At 40.9% G+C, this 26,617-nt stretch overlaps 1 protein-coding gene across 1 annotated transcript in view; it reads right to left on the reverse strand.

Annotated features, from left to right (window-relative positions):
* The window catches only part of LOC149287446 (ectodysplasin-A-like), a 72,293-nt gene that overhangs the window by 7,225 nt on the left and 38,451 nt on the right, over window positions 1–26,617 (reverse strand). The window contains exons 5-7 of the mRNA XM_089492813.1: window positions 9,443–9,472; window positions 127–306; window positions 16–50 (exon numbers count right to left, since the gene is read on the reverse strand). Coding sequence (XP_089348939.1) covers window positions 16–50; window positions 127–306; window positions 9,443–9,472 — 245 coding nt within the window. The remainder of the gene's footprint in view (window positions 1–15; window positions 51–126; window positions 307–9,442; window positions 9,473–26,617) is intronic.

A 26,617-nucleotide genomic window follows, 5' to 3' on the forward strand; every position in this document is an offset into this window, starting at 1 on the left:
ATAAAGGAAACTAACCTGAGTTTCTCTGGGACCTGTCTTCTCTGTTGCACCTGAGGGGAGAAAAAAACTTTAATAAAGTTTTAAGTAAGAATTCAACTGCTTGTTTGATGGTTTTAAGACACGTACCTGTAGGTCCCTGAAGGCCTGGTGGGCCTTGAGGACCTGGCGGTCCAGGAGGACCTGGAGGCCCCATCACAGTTGTTCCTGGTATTCCTGGGATACCTGGAATTCCTGGAGGTCCTGGTGGTCCAGGAGGTCCTGGTGGTCCCGGTGGTCCCAGAGGCCCAGGAGGTCCAACTTTCTTGCCTGAAAAACAAAGGCATCTGTTCTGTGTTGGATACAATTTAAGAAATGAACACAGAAATAGGTTATGACTGAAGGGTGCAATCAAAACATAAAATGCAGTTTAAACCACATAAGTTCTAGGGCACAGTTTACAAATTATAAACACATCAAAACTATGTTTTACTCTTTAATCATAATATTCAATAACATTTTGCCAATCCTTGTGAAGACAAAACAATTAAGTAATTATTTTCATAATATTTTAACTTAACATTTTAAATATATATAGTATAGTGCTCATAACGTTTCATTTATGGGACTATACAATCTTTAGCTTATAAAATGGGGTTTCGTTCCTGTCTATAGTTCCAAAATCTCAAATAGAAAGAAAAGAAAAAAAAGTTTAGTAATCATCCTTGGAAAGCTCTAAAATGAGAATAATTACCTGTACTCACAACTCAAACTGCAACATTTACTTTTATTTGCTTTGGCCTTTTATGCCTCATACCTGAGGTTTGTTTTAATTTTAATGGACACATTATGGTCTGATCATTCTCCAATAACATTAGCTGTTCAGGAACAATACCATACTACTATTACTATTTAATGTTTTATACAGTACCATCATATTCTGCAGAGCTGTACAATACTAAGGGAAGAGGCCTATGGAAGCTCAATGATAGCCTATTAACCAATCCTTCTATGAAGTTATCTATTGAAAACCACCCTACTAATAATAAATAATACCTTAAGCATAAAACACTGTGTTGTATATAGGAATGTAGCTTAGCACCTACAGAAACTTTTTCTCATTTTGCTTTGACCTGAAGGTTGTCAGAGCAAAATGAATTATCCTCAGTAGCGACATTTTAGGAGCCTTTGCCTTTACCTTTATGTCATTAGCAATGGAGTCCTGTCTATACAATGAAATTATTTCTTTCATAGACTTTCATAAGTCTTAATGTCAGGATGGGTAAATTAACATTCAGCCATTCTATTGTTTACCACAAGCTATATGGTAAATAATCCAGATTTAGAAATTCTTTCAGAGCATTAAAGCTATTTATTACTGCCCCTGTAGTAAAGTCCAGGGGGTAGGCTTGTTATTTCCATCTTTTAAAATATCAAAGTCTGGGGTTCCCCTTGCATCTGTTATTGTATGTAACGGCCTTAGAATCATTAGGCAACACCCATACATTATAGGATATTGCCATTTGAAAAGTCATCAGAAATAAGGGTGTAACATTCCACCCTTCGCAGCCCGGAATACACACAACCTTGTGCTGCTCATTTCTGTCAGCATCCGCTAGTGGCCGCCCTTGTCACTCTGAACCACTCAGAGTGATCATGTACAGCTGCACCTTGTTACCCCATCAGCCTGCCTATATAAACCTGCCCAGTCCTTAAGTCAGGGCCTTTGCATTGATGTTAGTGAACCATTTTGCTTTGGCCATGTGTACCTGTTCCTGACTTCTATCTGGCTTCCTGAGTTCCTGATCCTGACTTGTCCCTGCCTTGAGCTACCTGTTGTGTGCGCCCCATCCAGAGGGCTACCTGTGGCGTGCGTACCCAGGGCCGGCCTTTGGGGTGTGCGACCGCACAGGGCGCCACACTCCAGGGGGCGCCGCCGCCGGGTCCGACGCCATCGTAGCGTACCGCTGCCGTCAGCAGCGTACCTAGCGGGGGGGCGGTCCGCACCGGGTGCTGCTCATCAGGGGGGCACCCGGCACCCCTCCAGAGACAGACAGTAATGTCCGCCGCTGGAGGAGCAGGCTCGCAAAAGAGCGGTATTGGAGGTCTTTAACAGACCTCCGGCTCCCTTGAGTGATTTTAAGCCGGTTCTCTCCGCGCGGGAACAGCTGCTGTGCGCCGGGGTTTGTTGTCAGATCCCGGCGCACAACACTGAAGCCGTGCCCACCGCTGTCCGTGCCCTCTGACCCGGAAGAAGACAGAAGAACTGAAGAAGAGGAGCGAAGAGAAGGAAAAGGAGCTGTAAGGAGAAAAGAGGAAAGGTAGGAAAGCATTCAGTGAGAGTGAGAGTGGATTGGTATATATGTGTGGATTGGTATACGTGTGGATTGGTATGCGTGTGGATTAGTGTATGCGTGTGGATTAGTGTATGCGTGTGGATTAGTAAGTGTGTGAAAGTGATGGGTGTTATGCTGTACCATTTCCAATGTCTTTTTCATGATCTAATTATGCTCTAAAAGTACATCATAACTCCCATCATTCTATACTGTTCCATACAGTGGCAGAGCTGGGAGGCAGAGGCCTTGCACCCCCACCACAGGACTCCTGAAAGGTAGGTGAACTTCAAAGAGGGAAAGGGTAGATAGTTAGGAGGGGGTAGATAGGGAGAAGGGAGTGAGACAGGGGAAAGGGGGTAGATAGGGAGAAGGGAGTGAGAAGCGGTAGATAGGGCAATCATACTCCTATCATGCCAAGTCTGCGAGTACATCCTGGAATCTGGGTATGCCTGGGCATGATAGGAATGTGATTGCTGTTAATCATTATATATATATATATATATATATATATATATATATATATATATATATATATATATATATATATATATACACACCGGATTGGCTCGGATATAGGCCGCCCCCGTATATAGGCCGCACCCTAAAAGTTTGGTGCTTTTTTAAAGAAAAAGTTTTTTTCTTTAAAAAAGCACCAAAAAAAACATGCTGCCACTCCGAGATATGCTGTCACTGTCCTCCCTCCCCGAGATATGCTACCACTGTCCCCCCCCCCGAGATATGCTGCCACTGTCCTCCTCCCTCCCCGAGATATGCTGCCACTGTCCTCCTCTGCCCCCCGAGATATGCTGCCACTGTCCTCCTATGCCCCCCGACTTACCGGAGCTGACTCCCGGGTGTCTTGCGAGGCCGGCGGGGGACATCTACGCAATACGCGTATACAACTTCCGGTACCGGGAGTCTGCTCCGGTAAGTCAGGCGGGGGGCCAGAGGTAAAACGCATCGTGCGGTTAGACAACCGCACGATGCGCTTAGACAACCTCCCGTGCCGGCACCCCCCCCCGTGGGAAGTGCTGGCAGGGGAGGCTGTCTGAGCGTATCGGGGAGTAGGATGCAGGTCCCCTGCACCGCTGCGGGGGATCTGTATCCTAACCCAGCTGCCTGCCCGAATATAGGCCGCACCCCCACTTTAAAGACGTAAAGTGGGGGGAAAAAGTGCGGCCTATATCCGAGCCAATACGGTATATATATGTATATATATAATTGTTATTTAATTGTTTTGTCCTATTTTGGTGTGTTACTTACTTTAAATAAAAGTGTTAGATTTTTTTATGGTGTGGGGGGGTCATATTCCGTTTTGGCCAGGTAAATGCTGCACTTTCGGTTTCAGTCCAGAATTCGTTTCGGTGCATCCCTACTACTAAGCCAGACAATGAAGTGGTAGGCCTACACCACATCAATGTTTGGCGTAGTATATAGTGATTGGGGTTTTGTTACAAGTTTTGTTACAAGTTTTTATTCCTTTCTTTTTTTGGGATGGGGGGGCGCCAGAGGAGTAGTCCGCACAGGGCGCCAGAACACCTAAGGCCGGCTCTGGGGCTACCTGTCACGTGCGCCCCATCCAGAGGGCTACCTGTCGTGTGGGCTCATCCAGAGGGCTTCCAGCTAAGAGACTTACCACCTGTACCTGTTATTCCTAACATCTGCAATACAGATTTTATCTACATATTCTGTCTGTGGTTTATTTCCTGCGCCTGTCTGTAACAACCCCAAGCCACCATGCATCGCAGGGTACAGACGGAGCCCCTTGTATCCCCTGCACCTGGGTGCCTACCAGACCTGTTTACCCAGTTCATGACAAAGGGTCTTTTTGCAAATGACTTTTAGTAGCTATCACCCATGATTACTATACCTAATCTATTGCAGATAATTTAAAAAAATTGTCAAATTGTCAATTGTCACAAAACACCTACAAATCAAATTCTTGATTTAGGATATTCTTTGCTGGTAAGAACTAAAATTTCATTCAATTGGGCACTTTATTGTAAAAACAAACCAAACACAAACATTGCAGACTTAATATCATTCATTATTCCTACTTCGCCCCCGATGTAATTTGACAATAAACGTCTGCAAAAGGGTGGAGCTTCTGGGCATAGCCTCTAACCTGTTCCTCCAAATCGGGGGAGTATGTAAGCCTGGGAGCTCCGTTATATTGCACAAGTTTACTTGGAGGTCATGTTATGTTATCCACATACATGCGGACTAAGCAATAAAAAAAAAGAGAAGACAGAAGAACAAGAGGTTGCAAGATAGGAAGTGGAGCTACTCAACACAGATGCAGTGGGAGGAGAAGTTAGGGAGACATTCCTAGAGAGTGTAAGAGAGTGAATGAGTGAGTAAAAGCACCAACAAAATTCAAATGAAATTTGGAGCTCTTTGCTTCATTTTCATTTGTTTCATTAAGGGGGTCCCTTCACATTTTCGGATGTTCGTACAAACTGTTGAAATAAAAAAGCACTTTAACCAAAGTAAGGAGAAGATCTTGAGTGAGTGCAGTCACACTTTATGGCTAGGCCACTTACACAAGATTTGGTTCAATTACTGTGCCTTCCGTGTACCAAAGGCCTGTTCCTCGAAATTATCAAAAAGATAGTATAAAAAGATAGTATTAAAATATGTCGTTTATATTCCGTTGTCTGCAATTAAGGCCAGTTACATTCATGGACTTGTGCTTCCTACAGTTTAAATAGCTGATATTTAAAATAATGTTGTAGGATAATTGTCTAATACACTAATAGTTCAATACTAGATGAAACTAGATACCTTAAATATAACAGTGAGGTTAGTGACATATTAGATTAATATTGGAATTCACTGCCATGAAATGAGAAATCTGAGGATGTGCCAAAGAAATTGGGGGAAAACTCAACTCGGGACAGCCATTATTTGATCAGGTATTTACTGAGGTCAGGTAGTTGCCCATTAATCATTATCTAAACATTAAGTTTAGGGGTGTACTCACTTTTGTTGCCAGGGTTTACACATTAATGGCTGTGTGTTAAGTTATTTTGAGGGGATAGGAAATTTACACTGTTATACAGGCTGTACACTCACTACTTTACATTGTCATTTCTTCAGTGTTGTCACATGAAAAGATTTAATAAAATATTTAAAAAAATGTGAGGAGTGTACTCACTTTTGTGAAATACTGTATATCGAGTATGTTGGATGAAATTGTGGACACTGTTGGTCCCGAAAATGCAGGCAATGGTGATTTTTTAAAGACTTTATCTCTTTAAGGCTAGGTTTCCACTTGTTTGTTTTTTTTTTGCTAAAAACGCCCATAAAAACGCCAATTCAGCCACACGGTGTTTTTTTAGTGAAAAAACACTGCAGCCAGATGTTAGCTGTTCTTCAATAGGAAATCGCACAATGCCATATCCACTTGGCGTTTTTCTGTTTGGCGTTTTTTTCAGTCCTCTTTGGCGTTTTTCTGTTTTTTTGGGCTCTGTGGCAGTTTTTCCAAATCGCAGCATGTTGACACTCTGGGGTTTTTTGCAAGGAAATCTTGGCGGTTTTCTCCAATAGAAGTCTATGGGAGAGAAAAAACACCATGAAAAAGCCATGTGGGTTTTATGCCTTGGCGTTTTTTATGGCGTTTTTTCCACAGTTACAATGCAGAGGATGGACCCAGTATCTGTGTGTCCTACGAGAAATAGGCTGGAAACAGTTTCACACAAAACAAAGTTCACATTGAATTTTACACCATTTGGAACAAACATGCCATTACAAACAAACATACCCAACTGGATCCTGCATGCCAAAAGCAACAGCAAACAATTTGCACCATCATTTGGGGCCAATCTTCCTAGAGGAGCAGACATTCGGAATAAGCATGCCTTACAAACCACAGAAAAGAGACAAAAGGGTCCGCCGGGGGGTGTTTAAGTAGAACTCTACCAAGTAAATGACATCAGGAGGGGGCAAATACTTGCCATTTATCCTAATCCCTTTTAGCTGGGTGAAACTTCTAACTTGTAAAGGCTGGAAAACCTGCCTAAGGTCAAAAAAAGCAATTTCCACAGAAAGGCTAAAACGCCAGAAAAAACTCCAGAAAAAACGCCAAAACGCAGGTAAATGCAGTGGCAGTTTTCTTGGCGTTTTTCATCAAGAAAAAAAACGCAGGACAAAAACCCAAGTGGAAACCTAGCCTAAGACCAAGGCAATTGTAATATATTGGTGTCGCAGTAAATCACCTTATCCAAGTTAAGATGATATGAATAGAAATCAAAACTGTGTTGTGATGTATAACTAGTTCAGACATTTAAAACAGATCATGTAAAACAATAGATGGTCATGTGCCTTTCCTTAACATTCAACCCCCCCCCCCCCAATACTCAGCAACGTGTGCCTGCATAAAATACTGGGCAGAGCAACAGGGTTCCCTCTCTATTGGCTTGATGACACATTGGTCAGATTAGCAGGCTATGGTAACAATGCACTGGGAGTCTCTGAATGTGCAGGCAGTGATGGTGCATTGAAATTAGCCAGTACACATTTGTCATTTAAATAATGTTTAAATTCACTTATGAATGCCGAAAAATAAAACCCTTTTAGAGAAAAATCTCTTTGAAGTTGTTTTCTTAGCTGTTATTTTCACCTCTGTCTCGCTTGTTTTAATATAGATGTTTACAACTGCAATGCTCAGTAACTCAAGTAACAGCAGTTGTATATTGCCAACATCCCACCAAAAAGCAGTGTTTTGTTTTATGCAGTTATTTTGACTGTGATGGGGTCTGTGATACATTTCAGTTGCAAGTTAAACTGTAGGGCACCTCCTAGCAAACACTTTCTAATATTTCACTTTTGGCATGAAATTAAATAAAAACCCATCAACCACAGACACGGACGATTCCACAATTATGACTACTTTTGAACACATGTTTTCTGCAGATTGTTATTTCTAAAAAGAATTATTGAATCTGACAAGTTCCAGTTGGGTTGCATCATTGACAATGCAGATGGGAAACATACTGATAATATCTAAACAACAGAATCATTTCCATTCAAAGAGGACTCTATCAGTGCAATTATATAGGGGAAGGGGACAGCAGGTCCACCTACAGCTTCAGGGATTTCAGCCTAAAAGAGTTTTAACCTAAGTATGCAGAAGCACAGTACGAGGCTTAAGATTTGAGTTTAATGAGTGCCAAAGTGTTTACAGGTAGACTCATCAGGAGGAATTTCACAACATCTGGAGAGCTGTTACACTGGCCTGCCTAGAATTTGGACCACCTCCAGATTTTAATGTTCGCAAATACACGGCATTCTTGGCAATAATTAATTCATAACAAGGCAGGTATCACAGCAAACTAAGGCTGCAACTATTCAAATATAAAAGAAAAGTATAGTTAACTATACTTTTCTCATGTTTTCTCAACTAACATGGTACAAACCCTTTTATTAATTTTAAAATATAAAAAAATTAAAGCTGTTTAACCCCTTCAAATCTCCTATGGACGTACCAGTGCGTCCAAAAAACGCATTCCAAGAATCCACTATGGACGTATCGGTACGTCCAGCCCTTCTTGCAGCGTCAGGGACACATCCCTGCCGCTGCACGGGAGATAAGGCTGTCCTTTGACAGCCTGGACTCCCCCCCTGACAGCAGCTGGAAAGCTGTTACATTTCAAACTGCCTGATCTCGCGATCGGGCAGTTTAAAATGCCCGATCACGCGATCGGGCATTCCCTTCTGGGTTGCATCACTGCTGACGTAACCAGGAAGTTCATCTGCAGGGGATATCCTGTCCTCTGATGAGGCACAGATGCTGCAATCTCTATGCACGTCTGTGAGGACCTGCATAGAGATCACAGTGTGATCGGTGCAGGGGGATCGCGGGGAGGGGAGTGAGAAACCATGTCTCTCACGCCCCCTCCCATCCTGAAGCAGAGAAGGAGAAAAAAAAACGTTATTCATTTATAAAAAAAACAAAAAAAACATTAAATAATATAAATAATAATAAAAAAAATTATAATGTGAGCTAAGTGATGTCATTGTGACATCACTGGCATGTTCAGGAGGTCCCTAAGAGGACCTCTAACCATTTAAAAAAAAAATATATATATATATATAAAAAAAGATAATCATAAAAAAATTTAAAAAAAACTTACATCCTGTTGCCCTAGCATAACATCTACCCAGTATAACCCTCCTGCCCCTGTTCACAACCCCCAAACCCCTTAAGCCATAAGCATAAAAATACTACAAAAAATGTACACTTTATAGTATGTTTCCTGGTGCTGGGAAAGTATGGAAAATTTATATAAATTAGGTATTTCTGAAATCAGGACACCTGAATTGATAAACTTGGAGGGGATTTTCCATCACCTAACTTTGTGAGGAGTCAGAGGGAAAATTTTAAAAAAAATTAGGTGTTCTTTTCTAATTTTAGCTAGTTTTTACTAAATTTCTCATTCTAAATTTTCAGCTAATCATCCAACTACGGTATCAAAAGAAAGCGCTATCTCTCCTTGAAAAAACAATATATAGTTTACATGGGTACACTATTCACAGGAAAAGAGAATAATCGCTGAACCGACATAGCGCAAAAATGGCAAAATTGCTCTGGGACTTCAGGTACCAAAAACCCCTGGGATTGAAGGGGTTAAATTGGGGGGGATTTCGCACTAGGACCCTTTGGTTTCTAATTATACCCCGGCATTCTCTATGTATTTGTTTAATCATCATCTCCCTTTCACTTGTTTATTACTATTTTATATTGCACCACCATATTCTGTTGCACTGTACAATGGGTAGACAACACATAGAAATTTGACTTACAAAAATAAGTGAGGAGGGCCCTGCTCAAACGAGTTTAAAATCTGGGATTAGACTACCCACATTTACACACGGTTTACATTTTTTTTTTAAAGAAATCATACTTTTACTGACTGATTTTGTTCCATTTTTTCCTCGCTATACTTTAGGAGCCACTTGGGATGTCTAGCCTCATCTTGTGGATGTCATCTTCAGGTCATCTTTTGTTATTTGTAATATATTTAAAATAATTCCTTTCATGTGTATTTGAATATTTACATTGGTCTTTTGTTTAACATTTGTCATTTTACAATTAATTTTAAGAACATAAAGGCATAGCTAAAACTTACCTTTCTTTTTATTTCTGCTAGAACTTGGACCTGCAAAAACGAAAAAAGAAATGAAATTAGAAAACATCATTAAGCTAGCTCACCCGCTGTCAAATTTGCGAAGGCATCATTTAGGATTGAGGCATGCTATACATCTAAGTGAAAATTTCAATGAACTACTAATGTAACGAGTTAATTTGGCTTGTTAAAAAATACAAATTTAACCGCTAAACCATTCAACCAATAAATCTAACAAAATGAAACAATTGCAGTAACTGTTCTTTGTTGCATACAAACAATTATATCAGTTAAACATTACATTATAATGGTCCATGTTTTGGGTTTACTACTTCATGACAATTTCATAACCCAAAAATCAAAGCTTTCATGACGTTTTTTTTGTTTGTTTGCGGTGTGTTTGTTCAATTATATTTTCCTCTATCTGCTGTACTGTATCCACACAAAACAAAGAGGGCTATTTTGATGCTACATTGCTATATGTATGTAACCTATAATTTAGTTTAAATAAAACAAAGTATACATTAAAGACTGTTAAACTGGCACTGTTACACAAATGGTGGTCTCAAAACTAGACATTTTTTTGTAGCAACACCACCTCAGTACACCAATGCCCCACATGCACCACCTCTGATGTTTTAGGGAAGGTATGGGCTCTAGGTTGCAACCTACCAACCTAGAGAGCAGATCAGTTGGGGGGCACCTCCTCTACGGTGGACTACCGGCTGCTGGAGGAGCAGGGCCGGTTGGGGATATCATGGATCTTCCTCTAATGAGTGGTCCACCTAACCACACTGCGGAGCACTGGGATAGAACATATGTCAGCACTCAGTGTTAATCACAGGCAGCTTTACTCCCTTGCGATGCTGCCAGAGATTAATGCTAAGCACTAGGATATGATATCATAACCAGATGCTCAGCAGTGAGGTCCGGCGCACCACAATGGAGCCTGCAAGAAATAGACATCCTCCAACCACAAGACATTTGAATTTTTGCCCATTCATCCAGTAGAGCATTTGTGAGGTTGGGCACTGATATTGGAGAAGAAGGCCTGGCTCACAATTTTTTATTTATTTAGGGCCAACAATTTACGCAGCGCTTAATACAATACATATACTCAAGGGGTATGACAGGACTACAATTGACAGACTACGACAAACCAATACATCAGGTGGAGAGGGCCCTGCTCGCAAGCTTATAGTCTTGAGGGATTGGGGTGACAAACATAAGGCGCAGAGAAAGGGTAAGAGGTAGCGTGGGGTTGTATCAGTGACAGGGAAGTTCCAGCAGCTAAGATGGTGCGGCTTCTCTAAAGAAGTGGGTTTTGAGATGTTTCTTGAATATTGGGAGGAAGGGTGAACGCTGAAGGTTTGGTGGAAGTAGATTCCAGAGATACGCGGCAACCCAGAGTGAAATCTTGTAGACGGGAAGAGGAGAGCCTTAGCCCATGAGAAGAACATAAGGATCGAGTAGGAGAGTATTTGCTTTTGGAGGGCAGAAATGTATGGAATAGCAGTATTATGAAGGGCCTTATATGTTAGTACCAGGATTTTAAATTTAATTCTAAAGGTAATAGGGAGCCAGTGGAGGATTTCAGAGTGGGGAAGCAGAAGAGGAGCGGCGTGCAAGGAAGATCAGCCTAGCAGCAGCATTTACGACAGACTGCAGAGGAGGAGAAAAGAGTCGAGCCAGTGGAATGCCAACCAGAAGAGTGTCGCAGTAGTCAAGATGGGAAATAAGTGAATGAACCAGAGTTTTTGTGGATTCTCGGGGGAGGAATTCCACATACAAGACATTTTGGACAATGTTATGCTGCCAACTTTGTGGGAACAGTTTCTATTCCAGCATGACTATGAAGCAAGGTCCATAAAGACAAGGTTAGATGAACTTGAATGGCCTACACACAGTCCTGACCTCAAACTCATCGAACACCTTTGGGGTGAACTGAAATGGAGATTGCAAGCCAGGCCTTCCTGTCCAACATCAGTGCCTGACCTCACAAATGCTCTACTCGATAAGTGTTGCTTAGGAAGTTTTGCCCACTCCAAAATCTTGTGGAAAGTCTTCCCAGAAGAGTGGAAGCTATTATAGCTGCAAAGGGGGGACCGAGTTCATATTAATGTCTATATATTTAGAATGCAATGTCATAAAACTCTGTGTTGGTGTAATGGTCAAGTGTCCCAATACTTTTGTCCATATATTGTATGTGTTTATAGGCAGTGTGTTTATGGGCAAGCATTTACAAGGGTAGTACCGTATTTGCTCGATTATAAGACGAGGTTTTTTTCAGAGCAAATGCTCTGAAAAATACCCCTCGTCTTCTAATCGGGGTCATCTTATAATCAGACCTCAAATAGAGGTCTGACTATGAGCACCGCTGCAGGGGACCTGGATCCTTCTGTCTCCCCCACCCCACACACACTTACCGGTGCTTCCAATTTCCTGCTGTATACCGGGGCAGCGGGTGGACGTCCACGCGATCCGCGTAGACAACTTACGCTGCAGCCGGAAGGAGGTGTGGCTAGCAGCGGGGGTTGTCTGCGTCCATCGCGCAGACCTTCCCCGACTGTCGGAGATCAAAGTTCCCCGCACCGGTGACGGTGCCGCACCGGTGCGGGGAACTCTGATCTCTGACAGCCGGGGAGGTCTGTGCGATGGACGCAGACAACCCCCGGGGCTAGCAACACCTCCTTCCGGCTGCAGCGGGAGACAGAAGGAAGACTGCTGCCCCGGTATACAGCAGGAAATTGGAAGCACCGGTAAGTGTGTGTGGGGTGGGGTGGGGAGTGTTAAATGGGGGGGGAGACAGAAGGAAGACTGCTGCCCCGGTATACAGCAGGAAATTGGAAGCCCCGGTAAGTGTGTGTGTGGTGGGGGAGGGTTAAATGGGGCATAGGGCATTTCTGGAGGCAGAGTGCTCTATGAAATGCCTTTTAACCCCCTGAACGCCACTCTGCCCCATAATATGCCTTTTAACCCCCTAAATGCCAGAGTGGCATTTGGGGTATAAGGCATTTCTGGAGGCAGAGTGGCACATAGGGGGTTAAAAGGCATATCATGGGGCACAGTGGCATATAGAGGGTTAAAAGGCATATCATGGGCCACAGTGCCATATTGGTGTGGCACAAACTGGGGGGCAGGTTGGAAAATACAAGGAAATAAAAACAAAAAAATATTTTTCTCAATCATAGCTTTTATTAAAAAATGTAACAGTTTACATGAATTAACATTTACTGGTAAAACTTTTTTCCTATAGGGTCATCTTATATTCAGGCTTTTATTTCCTAAATTAATATTCAGATTTTGGGGTCGTCTTATAATCGAGCAAATACGGTATATAGTTGTTTAATCTGGACGGTCTATCCATTACTGTTACTCTGTTGGGCCTTAAGGGTATAGAATGAATAAAGGGTGCGCCTGAGGCAGACAGAGGAGACGTGAGCTTTGGCTATTCTTGTAAAACATTATGCACCCAAATACTTATTTTTATTTGTATAAACTAGCATTTAAAGGCTATGTAAAGCATTTTGAAACTGGAAGTGATTATAACGATTTAGCAAATTATTTTTTTATGCTTAGAGCAAATCCACAAACACAGTTTTAGAGGTGCAAGAGGCCCTTTTTAGTTGGAATCACAAATGCCACACCTAAAGAACACAAACTGTAAAATACAATGTTCAGAATTCTTGGTGCCCGATGATTGCTTTATCACCCTCAAGAGTACTATTCCGAAGTCACTTATTGAGGAAACAACATGCTTGTATAGTTTTTAAATCACAAAATATAACGTTTTCATCAACAAAAATGTGTTTTTGTTTGAAATTCCAGCATATTTTCCTTTTTATGACTGGATTCAATTTATGGGAAAATTCTCTAGATAATACTAAGCATCCAATAAAGTAACTAAAAAGCAGAATAAATTATACAATAATTCTTAAAATCCAAAGAATTTTTCCAAATAAATAATTCGGGAAAACAGCAATCTAAACCATTTAGAAATAATTTAGTAGAAATTGTAAGTAGAAAATCTCAAACGTTTTTACTGGCCTGAAAAGATCTGTGCATGGTTGGGGGGGGGGGGGGAGGGCTGAAAAATATTATGCTTAGCTGGGAAGAAAATTTCATACAGCTAGAAAAAGACTAGGTCATACATACAGACCAAACATTCTTACTACTTGCATGCAGCACTGTCTGCATAATATATATATCGGGACATTAGATCAGCAAACACTGCACAGAAATAATAACTTTCCAAAGCAAACATGTGTGAAATGGATGGAACCAATTAGCTTCAAAGACCAAACAATTAGGATGAAAAACAAATGACAAGTCACTGTTTATTGGTAACAATTCAGCTGTTGTGTGCTATGGGGGCAAGAAACAGTAAAAATAAATATAAGCATTGAAAGCAGAATGAATGTGAGTAATAGATGTGCTGTTTGGTTAAAATAACATTTGGCATAGAAAGTCAGCATTTTGGTCTTGATGCTCAAACCTTTATGTCTTTGGAAATGCAGCAGGCTTTACAACTACATGTTCACGTTATATGTTGCATGTTAATTATTTGATTTAGACTCCCTTTAATCAATATAGGAAAGGGGCAGATTTTTATGGCAATACTGAAGTAACAGACACAAAGAAAATGAAGATCTATGCCCCAAGTAAAGTATAGTATAGGAAGGGATCAGAGGCCCCATCAGCTTCCCTGAGAAGGTTCTTGTAATCCAATTTTGGCTGTCTGTGTTTTTCAGAAAATTCACTTCCCGCTGGGGAGGGTGGGACGATTTTCTAAAGACATGCGCATATTATTTAAAAAGGCCCACAACTCTGTTGGTCACAGGATTGGACTTGGTGGACACACAAGTTGCCCTCCATCAACATACAGTACTGTGAAAAAGTATTTGCCCTTTCCCAATTTTTTCTATTTTTGCATGTTTTTCCACACTTACATTTTTCAGATCAAACTAATTTTATTATTATACCAAGAAACACAAAATAAACACAAAATGCAACTTTGATTTCATGTACAGAATGAAAAAAACAGTAAAACCAACTATCTAGAAACAGAGAAAACTTGGAACCTTCCCAAAAGTGGCTGGGCTACCAATAGTCCTCCAAGAGTGCATCAACAACTCATTCAGGAGGTCACAAAATAACCCAGACTAACATGTAAAGAACTTCAGGCCTCACTTGCCTCAGTTAAGGTCAGTATGATTCAACAATAAGAAAGACTTTGCAAAAATGATATCTATGGGAGAATTGCAACATGAAAACCACTGCTGACCAAAAACACAATGGCTCGTCTCACATTACATCTGGAGTAAAGCTAACACAGTATTCCAAAAGAAGATCATACCAATAGTCAGACACGGTGATGGTAGAGAGATGGTCTGGGGCTGCTTTGGTGCTTCGGGACCTGGGTAACTTGTCAAAATTGATTGATTGAGTGAATAGTGCCCAAATACCCCTGATTCGATAGTCTGGGTTGTCTGCTTTACAGAAATATACACTTTTGTGGGTATTTTTGGTTTATTTGTTTAATGTAAATGTAAACATTCTACAGCTTTGTAAAGAATAATGTACACCTTATAGTATGTTACCTATAAGTGCTGGGAAAGTATGGAAATTCTATAGTTTTCGCTAGTTTTTACAAAATTTCTCATCCTAAATCTTTAGCTGATTATCTAACGATGGTATCAAAAGGAAGCCCTTTCTCTCCTTGGAAAAAAAACCAAACAATATATAGTTTACATGGGTACACTATTCGCAGGAAAGGGGAATAATTGCTGAACCGACATACCACAGAAATGGCAAAATTGCTCCGGGACATGAGGTACCAAAAACCCCTGGGACTGAAGGGGTTAAATTGGGGGGGGGGGATTTTGCACTAGGACCCTTTGGTTTCTAATTATACCCCGGCATTCTCTATGTATTTGTTTAATCATCATCTCCCTTTCACTTGTTTATTACTATTTTATATTGCACCACCATATTCTGTTCCACTGTACAATGGGTAGACAACACATAGAAATTTGTGAGGAGGGCCCTGCTCAAACGAGTTTAAAATCTGGGATTAGACTACCCACATTTACACACGGTTAAAATAAGTTAGCTTATGTGAAACATTTAAATGTAACAAAGAAAAACAGTAAGGGGGAAATACTTTTCCACAGCATTGTGCAAGACTGAAGTGGATCAGAGGCCCCATGACAAGGTCCCAAAGTGTGATCTTGTAATCCAATTTTGGTTTGTGTGTTCTCCAGGACCCAATGCTGAGCTCAGTCAAAGCATTCACTTCTTGCTGCAGTACTCATGTGCAGACCATTCACCAGAAAAGAGGCCTGGAAAGTGGGCTTTGCTGATTTTTCTAAAGACCTGTACATATTTAAAAGACCCACAACTCTGGTGGCCACCGGATTCAACTCCGGCACATTATTAGTTTAAAGGCATGTCTGCTGGAATTAAGGAGGAACTACCTTAAAGAGGACTCGAGAACTTAATTGCCCAGGTCAGATTGCCAGTCTCCTTGTACAGCAATTTCATTAGGGACTTTACAAACAATTAACCACCTACACGCCAGCTGCCCTCTGTGACGGGACGCCCTATAATGCGACTGGTACTCCCGCCAAACGTTGCTTCCTCCTGCTGGGACACCAGCGTTTAACCCCTTCAGCACCAGACAGAACCAGCGTTGTAGAGAGAAGGGGTGATGTAGTTGTATCGGAGCTGAATTGGAACTGTGGCTAGCCGAAGCTTAGCTACACAATGTGCAGTGGCGGAACTACTGGGGTTGCGACTGCGACCGGGCCCTGAAGTTCTCCCACTCAGGGGGGCCCAAGCAGGGCCGGACTGGCCCACAGGGATACCGGGAAACTTCCCGGTGGGCCCGACACTGAGCGGCTGGGAGCGGCATCGTAAGCCGCCTCCAGTGCCAGGGGCAAGCTGGACAGGGGGACAACTGCCCCCCAGGCCGGCCGAAATCTAATCTAAACGGCCACTGCGTGCTGATGCCGCCGGCCGAAGCTACTTTAATACTTTTTTTTTTTTTTTTACATGGCAAGCCGATCCGACATATTAAAATTAAAAAAAAAAAAAAAAAAGGATTCAAGCAGCTCTGGCCGGCGGCATCAGCACACATCGGCAGTTTAGATTTACATTTCCAGCAATCTGATGGCCGCCTAGTGATGAAGAGAGTGAGAGCAGGGTGAGGGATCAAAGCTCCGCCCCCTCGCACTCAGCCTGCTGGAGTGCCGGATGGAGACCCGACATCCTGTTAGCATAGAAAACGGCGGCCTGCAGCTACCAGAGGACAAGATGAAAAAGTGGAAGAAGTAGGTCAGTAAACGAATTTATTTTTTTAACAAACTGTTTAATATTTTTTTTTATTTTTTAAAAACAAAAACAATCGGTATGTGTGTGTATTTAACCCCTTCGTGACAAAGGCTGATTCTATTTTTTGTACCCTTCGTGACAATGGCTGTTTTATCGTTTCTGCGGTGTTTGTGTTTAGCTGTAATTTTCTCTTAACCCATTTACTAAACCCACACAAGTTATATATTGTTTTTTTCAGGACAAGAAGGGCTTTCTTCAGACACCATAATTTTTTATATATGATGTAATTTTCTATAATAAAAATAATAAAATATGACGAAAAATTGAAGGAAAAAAAAAAAACATTTCTCACTTTTATTTGAAAAATCTTTTATTCATCATAAAAAACTACTGAAAAAACCTGCTAAATAGATTCTACTATTTGTCCCGAGTTTAGAAATACCCAATGTTTTTATGTTTTTTTACTTTCTTCTACACGTTATGGGGCAATAAGTACAAGTAGCGTTTTGCTATTTCAAAACCATTTTTCTCTGAATCTGGTAATTCTGTCTCCATGTGGTATTTGGGGCATCTTTGAAGCCAGCAAATTAAATTTACCCCACCAAACCATATATTTTTGAAAACTAGACACCCCAGGGTATTTTAGATGCTGATAGTTTAACCCTTTCCATGCACTAATCCTACCACCAACCCTTGTCAAAGTTTGTGATAGTAATTGTTTTTGCTGTTTTTTAAACATACTTTGTACTTCAGGTGTAAAATTACAGCTCCTGGTATGTTGTTGCTGTCACACAACACCCCGATATGTGTTCAGCAACATCTCCTGAGTACATTGATACCCCACATGCATGGGTTTGTCAGATTGTTTGGGGGCAAAAGGGCCAAATTTGGAACATGCCTCCTCAGCCGTATACCGCTGCATGGCAACAATTGCAGCAAAAATAGTGGGGAAGGAAAGGGTTAATGGCTCTAATAAAAAAAATTAAAAAAACCCTAAAAAAAAAGTAAAAAAAAAAGTACAAAAAATGTAAAAAAAAAGAACCCCAAAAACAATTGCCACTATGCAAGATCACTGTTTATGCAGTGATCAATGGCAATGAAGGGGTTAATATTAAATGGGTGGCTCTTATAAGAGCCTTTGGATCAATATATATATATATATTATTGAGAATACCTAAAAACACACTGATCTGTCTCTCTCCCTCACTAGAAGCAAGTGAAGGAGGGAGGCAGATCCAATACTGATCAAAGGCAATGTTTAGAAAACATTGCCTTTGATTTATCAAATCATGATCACTCTTATGAGTGATCTGACCACTAGGGGTGTTATTCACTGGATGTCCATGACATCCAGCAACACCCCCCCCCGATGATGACAGCAGGCTCCGCCTGTGTTTCGCATGTGTTTCGAAGACGCCGGCACCGGGAAGGTAAGTTGAGCATTTAGGAAGCGATCGCGAGTCGCTTCCTTTGCTAAACAGGTGTTGCAAAGATGCCTCGATACTGAGGCATCTTAGCAACACCAGCTAAGCAAAGGAAGCGACTCGCGATCGCTTCCTAAACCCGTTTTTCGGCGGCGGGCGCCGCCATGTTTGAAAGACGTGCAGTCTTTCAAACATGTTTTTTTATTTGCTCCTAGGAGCGATCGGGGGGGGCCGGGAATGTTTTTTTTTGGTGTTGCTCAATGCCTCGATGTCGAGGCATTAGAGCAACACCATTTGAGTGAAAAAAAATCGATCACGGATCGATTTTTTCACCCGTTTAAAGACGTGCCGGTCCTGGCACGTCAATTGTCATAATCGTCACGATTTTCGGTGACGTGCCCGGACCGGCAATTGTCATCAAGGGGTTAAGTGTGTCCGTGGGGGGCAAACATAATGCTTTTTTAAATTAATTATTTTTAAATGATTAAACAAAAAAAAAGAAATCTGTCTGTATGTGTACAAGTTCAGCTCCCCTGTGCCACCTCTGCCCCCTTTCAGCCCCCCCCCCTGTCATTGCTGTCCCAATTCAGCCCATGTAATCTCTGTCCCCAATGAGCCCCTCTCAGTGTCACTCCTGTCCCCATTCAGGTTAAAAGGCATTTCTGGAGACAGAGTGGCATGAAGGGGATTAAAAGGCATATCATGGGGCACTCTGCCTCCAGAAATGCCTTTTAACCCCCTATATGCCACTCTGCCTCTATAAATGCCTTATACCCCCCTATATGCCACTCTGTCCCATGATATGCCTTTTAACCCCCTATATGGCAGAGTGGCGTATAGGGGTATAAGGTATTTCTGGAGACAGAGGGGCATATAGGGGGTTAAAAGGCATATCAGGGGGCAGAGTAGCAAGCCTGGGGCAGATGTGCATAACTGGGGGGGGCAGGTTGGCAAATAAAAGGAAACAAAAACCAAGAATGTAGATAGTGAGAAGGGGGGGTAGGGAGAGGGTAGATAGCCTGAGAAGGGGGGGGGGTTGAATGGGTTGGGGGCCCTTAACAGATTCTCGCACCGGGGCCCTGAGGCTCCTAGTTATGCCCCTGACAATGTGACTATTGTCCTAAAAAGGACAATAAAGTGCCATAGCAGTCCAACCCAAGCATTAGACAACACTCATGTTGAGGTGAAAACAGGACTTTATTAGGATTAGGGGTTTAATCCCATCAAGAGCCTGGCGCCTCCATACCGTTCTATGGCCAGCAATGTCCACCCGACAATGAGTCACTATTTTGGGGTGATCCCGAGTGAGCAGCGTCAAACCCGGCGTACCAATGAGAGCTCAGGGTTCAAGGATGTTCTGATCCAAAAGCGACTTGAAATGTCCCCAGGAATAGTCCGCTCGGTAACCGGGCCAGAGTTCCATAGCCGCGGCTGGGTAAACCCTGGTCCTAAAGATTGGTAATAAAACCAGGGTTCCCAAATGAGCTCCCTCTCTGTAACCACCGAGTGTTGCCCACCACGAGCATAGTGTCACACCACGTCGCTCTTCTGTAGTTACAACAGGTGTCTGTAGCGACACGGTTCTAATTGTCGGTGGAAATCGCTACAGATTTGCAGCTAGGTCCCGGTCAGGCGTATGGAGCGTTTCCGGCCACGTAGAGCCTTCATAGCCGGCTAGCTCATGAAAGTCTGGTTATGGCAGACCAGACGAGGTTTCCCGTTTCTCCCCAATGAGCACCAAAGAAAGTGCTAGGCGGGCAGGCAGGCGAGTCTCCTGAGAAATCCATCAGTATCCACCTCCCAAACTCAAATCTACCCCCATGTGTCCTCAGCGGGTTACCGTGACAAACTCCATTAACATAATACACTAGCAAGTTGTGTATGACCTATGCCCCCCCCCCCAACAGGCACTGTCTACAATGCTGCCAGAATCATAGGGCTCTTCAACCCTTAGATTTTTCACAAGGCCTGCATGTGAGTGAGTAACAAATAACCACATGCAAATTAGAAGCTTGAAATAAAGGTCACAAACTCTTGTGGTTGAAAAACTAGGCTGGAGAATGTAACGATAAATTACATGAGTAGGCAAATTATTTGGTCCAGTAGGATGAAAGTCTTTTCCTACTCATGTCATCAAAAATCAACAGCTAATAATCTTGATTCTTCCTTGGCAAATAGGCTGCTTCCTAAAAGTGTTAGTACCGCTCCCGATTCACTTAGAAATGTTGAGGGTTGAGTTATAATGTAACTAGTGGAAATTCACCAAGTCTTCGCCTTTTTATTATTTTTTTTTTATATACACTATATAATAATACCCATTTGTGTTTCCAGAAAATCAAGCTCTTGGCAGAAGACTGGAATTCTTGTCTTCACAGTTGCTTCCTACATTGCTTTGTGATCAAACTTTTCCTGATGAGCACGGGAATAACATATATATGTTAAAAATGTGGGGAAACAAAAAATATCTGTCAGATGGTACCTAGACTGTGTGGAACATCAATTTTGAATTTGTCAGAGCCCTTAAAACACTGAAAGTGTACATGTGTGTGTGAACAACAGGAGTAGTTCACACACACACACACACACACTACTCTCAACCATGTCATGTATAGAGGCTCTCTTAATTGCTAACAATCTTGAACCCATGGAAACCTCCTTCTGCTAAACAGGGCATTTAGAGGATATTAAGATCCTTCCTAATCAAAAGTTTGCACTTTTTCATTAAGTACAATATAAGCCCTTACAAACTTAGCCAATTCACTGCCCACCCGACACGAGAACTCCAATGCACTTCACATATGTAGTTTTCATAGAGGGGATTAGCTACTCATGGTCACTTTTCTCATCTATATGAATAGTAAATTCTCTATGACTTGAGCATTAAACACCTAAAGCAGGGAATAAGAGTCTGCTATTTTACATTGCTGATTGATGCAAACCAACAAAGCTCAAAAAAGCAACTAGATCAAAACATTTCCTGATGAGCACGGGAATAACATCTCTATGTTAACAATTTGGAGAAACAAAAAATATCTGTCAGATGGTACCTAGACAGTGTGGAGCATCAATAAATATGCGTAACACATGGTGGGCTTGTCCTTGCAGCCGATGTAGCATATGGAATCTGCTAATATGTTGGATCTTGTCCAAACAAGACCAATCCCAGAAATAGTTCCGCTATATATGTTCCCGGATACTTTACTACCAGCAACTTTGCCTGCTTAGATAATAAATACCAGAACCCTTATAAATTTACTCACAGTGAAATATACAATCCCATCAATGACAAAGGTGGATGGAACATGTGTTTCATGTACTAAATAGCCTGAAGAACTGCAACGTTCTTTCCTTCTGTTACTTACAAATCATTATGACATCTTCTAAACCAAATAAAGTAAAAATCACTTCCTGGGGCCTGGGAGATATGCCTGGTACAGTGGGCAAATGCCCCCCCCCGACAGATGACGATACACTCTGTAGGGATAAAGAGGTAGAGTCCCGACACCTGGACTTACCTCTATCTCCTTAATTTCAAAGAATTGTTGGGGTTGAGCTAGTGTCACGTAGCATCACTGTGGGAGTAGCTAAGGCCTTGCAGGGTGAGTTAGTTTCATGTGTGTGGGCATGTAAGTGTTATTAGTGTGCCTAGGTGTATTAGTGTGTGTGGGTATGTCAGGGTATCCGTATGGGAACATGCGTATTCAGGCATGTTAGAGTATGTCTAAGTATGTTAGGGAAAGTGTGTGTGGGCATGTCAGTGTGTGAACTTTGGCCAGGCTAGCATGTGTAATTTAGTGAAAGTGTGTGCCAGTGTTAGTGTGACTGACTGGGTATGTTAGTGTGAACATATCTTTGGGTATGTTCATGAGCGTGTGAACATGTGTCTTTGGTTATGTTAGCCACACATGTTCACACACACTGTGTATTATGGTGTCTGGTTGTGTTAGTGTTGAATGTCTAGTTGTTTTAGTGTCAGTGCGAGTATCTGGATATGTATTAGTGTGAGTACCCCCTTCCTGAGATCAGACTCTGGTGTATCAGGCTCATCTGGGCCCCCCTGCTTGGCTATAGGGGGATGCTGAAGCAAGTGCAGTGACCGCACAGCACCTGGGTGAATAACACGACCTCGAGAGGCGGCTGTGGATAAGTTTGCACGCAGACAAGACTACTGTCCAGTTTCCCTTCTCCCCTTGGCATCCAAAATGCTGGAACTATTTCCTTATAATCAACTAAGTTTCTCCCACCAATTCCTGATGCAATCACTTGAAAAACATCTCCCAAACTTGGCCATTCCTCTCACAAACAGCCAAAATACTAATCCACTCCCGTGTGATATCTCGTCTGGATTATTGCAACTCCATACTAATTGGTCTCCCCTTCCCCTGCCTTTCACTAATTCAATCCGTCCTCAACAATGCAGCTAGATGAATCTCTCCGTCACTGTTCCTCATTTGCTGCTCCACTGTGCCAATCACTCATTTGGTTCCCCATACCTTCCGGAATCAGACAGCCCTTAACAACTTCGCACCTCCCTATATCTCTACCCTCCTATGCCACCCTATTCGTTCCACAAACGACCTGTGTCTTCTACCATTATTACCTCTTCGCACTTACGCATTCAGGATTTTACCCATGTTCCTTCTCTGGAATCCACTTCTGGAATCCTCCTTCTGTCAGCCTTTTTCCCTCGTATACCACTCAAAAGCTCTCTGAAAACTCACTTTTTTTCAAGAAGCGTACAACAACAAGCCATCTCAACAACCAACAACCTCTACAGATCATCCTGACTTCACCAACTCATCCCCATCCAAGGAGTCGTCAAGTAGATTGGAACCTCCTAAGAGCAGGGCCCTCTTCTCCTTTTGTACCAGTTGGTTATTGTGTGTGTGTGATTTTAAAATATTCTACTGACTCTGTAACATCGCTGAGGAATCTGCTGGTGCTATATAAAGAGCGTCAGAATAAGTGTGTATATTTTCTATATGTACAGAAGTCAGCACATGTGTCGGTGTATGTTATTGGATAAGTGTGTGCAAGTATATACAAATGTGGTGTTTATGTGTATGAGTATGATGTTGTGTGTGTTATGTATATAGTGTTAGAGTGTGTATTAGTATATGGTATTAACACACATGTGCATTATTGTCTGTTACTGTATGGTAATATATGGTATATTACTGGTCTGATATAAGCCATTATTTATATTGTTTCCTTAAATTTTCATGTTGCTATGAGCTCACAACTAGACTACTTCATGGTATAATATATAAGGTTGAGAAAAGTGACTCATATTATAGAAATCACAAAGATGCACACCTCCCAAATGTGGCCTTTAAGCCCCCAAATAACCAGACAAACCAATGCATGGGTGGTATCACCGTTCTCAGGAGATGTTGACATATGTGATGCGACATATACCAGGAGCTGTAAATTTATACCCGAAGTACAATTTGTGTGAAAATAATAAACTACTACCACAAAGTTTGACAAAGCCTTGTAGTAGAATTAGTGCATGGAAAGTGTTAAAAATACCAGCATTTAAAATACTCTGGGGTGTCTAGTTTCCAAAAACATATATGGCAAAACACTACTTATTGCCCTATGATTTGCAAAAAAAACACATTAGGTATTTCTAAACTCAGGACAAACAGAATCTATTTAGCAGGATTTTCTATTGGCTTTTGTTGATGAGAAAAGGTACTTTTAAAAAAAAAAAAATATTATGAGATATGACCAAAAAATTGTATCTAAACAAAACTTGTCTTGTTCTGAAAAAAAAATAAATATATATATATATTGCGTATATACACTAAATGAGAGAGAAGAAAATCAGACACATCATTAGCCTTTTATACTTCTCCAAAGAAGTAACCAGACCCTCATCAATTCCTAATATTTTAAAATGAAAAACAGTATGAGACAAGGATGCCCATTGGCAGAAAAAATAAAATCAAGAAAATAAAATTACTCTATAAGCTGATGGTATGCTTTTAACTTTAATTTCTCCAGTTAGGTCAATAGGGAAAGTTCTAACAATTATACAGGAATTTGGTTGTTTTTCAAATTATTGTAAAATAGTAAAATTAAGTAAAATATTGCTAAAACCCAGGTGATTTTTTTTTTTATTTAACCCCTAAACAATATGACCTACTTTAAACCAATTACCCATTTGACTGGTCAAAACCAAAAATGATGGAGTACTTAGGCATAAGAATTATGTTTGATCTGCAAGAAACGCAAAGATTGAATTATTCACTCCTGATTGAAAAGATTAAAGAACAAATTCAAAAAAGAAAGGGCACTGAAATTTCATGAATAGGCAGTATAAATATAACTAGGGCCTACCTTATCCCTAAGACTTTATATCTGTTTAGAGTATTATCTCCTATTACAAGTCTCTCGGGGAATATTAAATAACTAGAACTTATAGGCATCAAAGAAGCCAAGACTAGCAAGAAATAGCATTGGAAACCTACTAAGCAAGTTGGTTTAGGGCTTGCTGATTTGGATTTGTTACACGAGGTGGTAATGTTTTCTCACGTATTAGCTTGGGATGTTTAATATAAGATATAAACCAACCTGTTTTAGAGTTTCTACGAATTTCAGTAATGTAAAAATCTACACCCTTTTCTTCTTACTTTGGGTCAACCCTATCGGGATTAGATCTTTAGATATTACAAGCCTGATTATATGAGAACGATTACATTTAGTTAGTTATATTACAGTTGGCACTCCATTAGAAGCCCTCCAGATACATATTAAAGATTCATATGTAAGTACTTGGTCCGTATATAGGATTAATATTATTGTAGACCTTACTAAGGATTACTCGATCTTATCCTTTAGAGAAACCAGCGAGAAAACGTGCCCTCCCAGTTCAACAGGTATATACATATATTAGAATTAGAAATGTCTTTAATGCTTAGCCAGATATTGGAAATCCCACAAAACTCCACGTTGGTTAGACATGTATTATCACATCTCTTATCAGACAAGTGGATTTTTTTTAAATCAATTATTTTAATTTAGGGCTCCATTTCTAGATGGAATCCCTGGTTAACAAATGAGAACCTAATATTTCCCCCTTAATGGGATGTCTCATTCTCTCCAATTATATATTAAATCACTTTGTAGACAGTACTGTAAGTTGCTTATTTATTATATATGGGGTTTTTTTGTCATACGATATGACTGTGATACTCATATGGATAGATCCTTTAACGTTTGATGATTAAGTAATTGTAATCTAACTTGTATATCAGTATACTGGAAATTAATGCCCTTTCCTGGAATTTTGTCTATTTTCCTTTTATAAATATTGATCTCAATAATTAAACAAAATAAATTAAAAAAAAAAGGAAGGGGCAGACCAGTCCTTAACAGGTTAATATTTATGTTTTAATATAGCTGTATGGTATTTTCTGGTCTTCATCTATATCAAACTTTTTTTTGTTATTTGTTGTTGTTTGCTATAATGGCATTTTACTGCCTCTGGTTTGTGCTTACCTTGTGATATGTCACAATTCGATTGCTCCCACAAACACTTATTATAAACATTCCCGCGAGTCTCTAGGTGAAGTCCTGTTTCTTTGGGTCAGTCATTTTTCCCTGCCAACTCCATGCTTACCCACCACACTATAAAGGCTGTCTGGGGCTAGTCAATGCCCTATGCAACACTTTCATAGCCTTTATAGTACTAATATGTGTTGTGTAGGGATATGGTTTCAAAAGAAGGCCATAAAGTAGGTTAAATATGGAATAGGGGAATGATTGTTTAAAACATGGTAAAAGCTGTGGCCTTTGGGATATGGAAAATCCTTGGTGACTGAGGGGTTAACAATACTAGTACATTAAGCAACATTTCAGGTTCTATGGCAACCTATCAGTGTCTTATTTGGTGTCACATGAGAATTGTTCCTTGCGAAATTATGAATCTGGGGAATTACCGTATTTCACAATTACTGGTAAAACTTTTTTTCCTATAGGGTCGTCTTTTATTCAGGTTTTTTCTTTTTTTCCTAAATTAATATTCAGATTTTGGGGGGTCATCTTATAATCAGGGTCGTCTTATAATCGAGCAAATTCGGTATACGCTTAAAGACATTGCTTGGAAGGGGTTGGGTTACCAGTTTAAAAAAAAAAAAAGTGTGTTTACTTCAGCAGAATAGGTAGAATTTAACATTTAACACTACAAAATATAAATATTTGGAATGCATGCACACAGACATACTATTCAAATGAATCAGAAAATATTTTGGAGCTGTTTTATATCTAAATTCGCATTAAATTTGTTTTTTTTTCTTAAAAATGTACCCTTTAGCAGTTACTCAGTTTGGCATCAACCGAACAAAAAATAAACTCATGTGAGTATGTAAGCAAGTGCTGCACAGCTTTTATTACATCTGTGCTTGCATCAATCAAT

Source organism: Sceloporus occidentalis, unplaced genomic scaffold (assembly GCF_023333645.1).
Source record: "Sceloporus occidentalis isolate IW3139 unplaced genomic scaffold, rSceOcc1.0.p SCAF_60, whole genome shotgun sequence".
Lineage (NCBI taxonomy): Eukaryota > Metazoa > Chordata > Lepidosauria > Squamata > Phrynosomatidae > Sceloporus > Sceloporus occidentalis.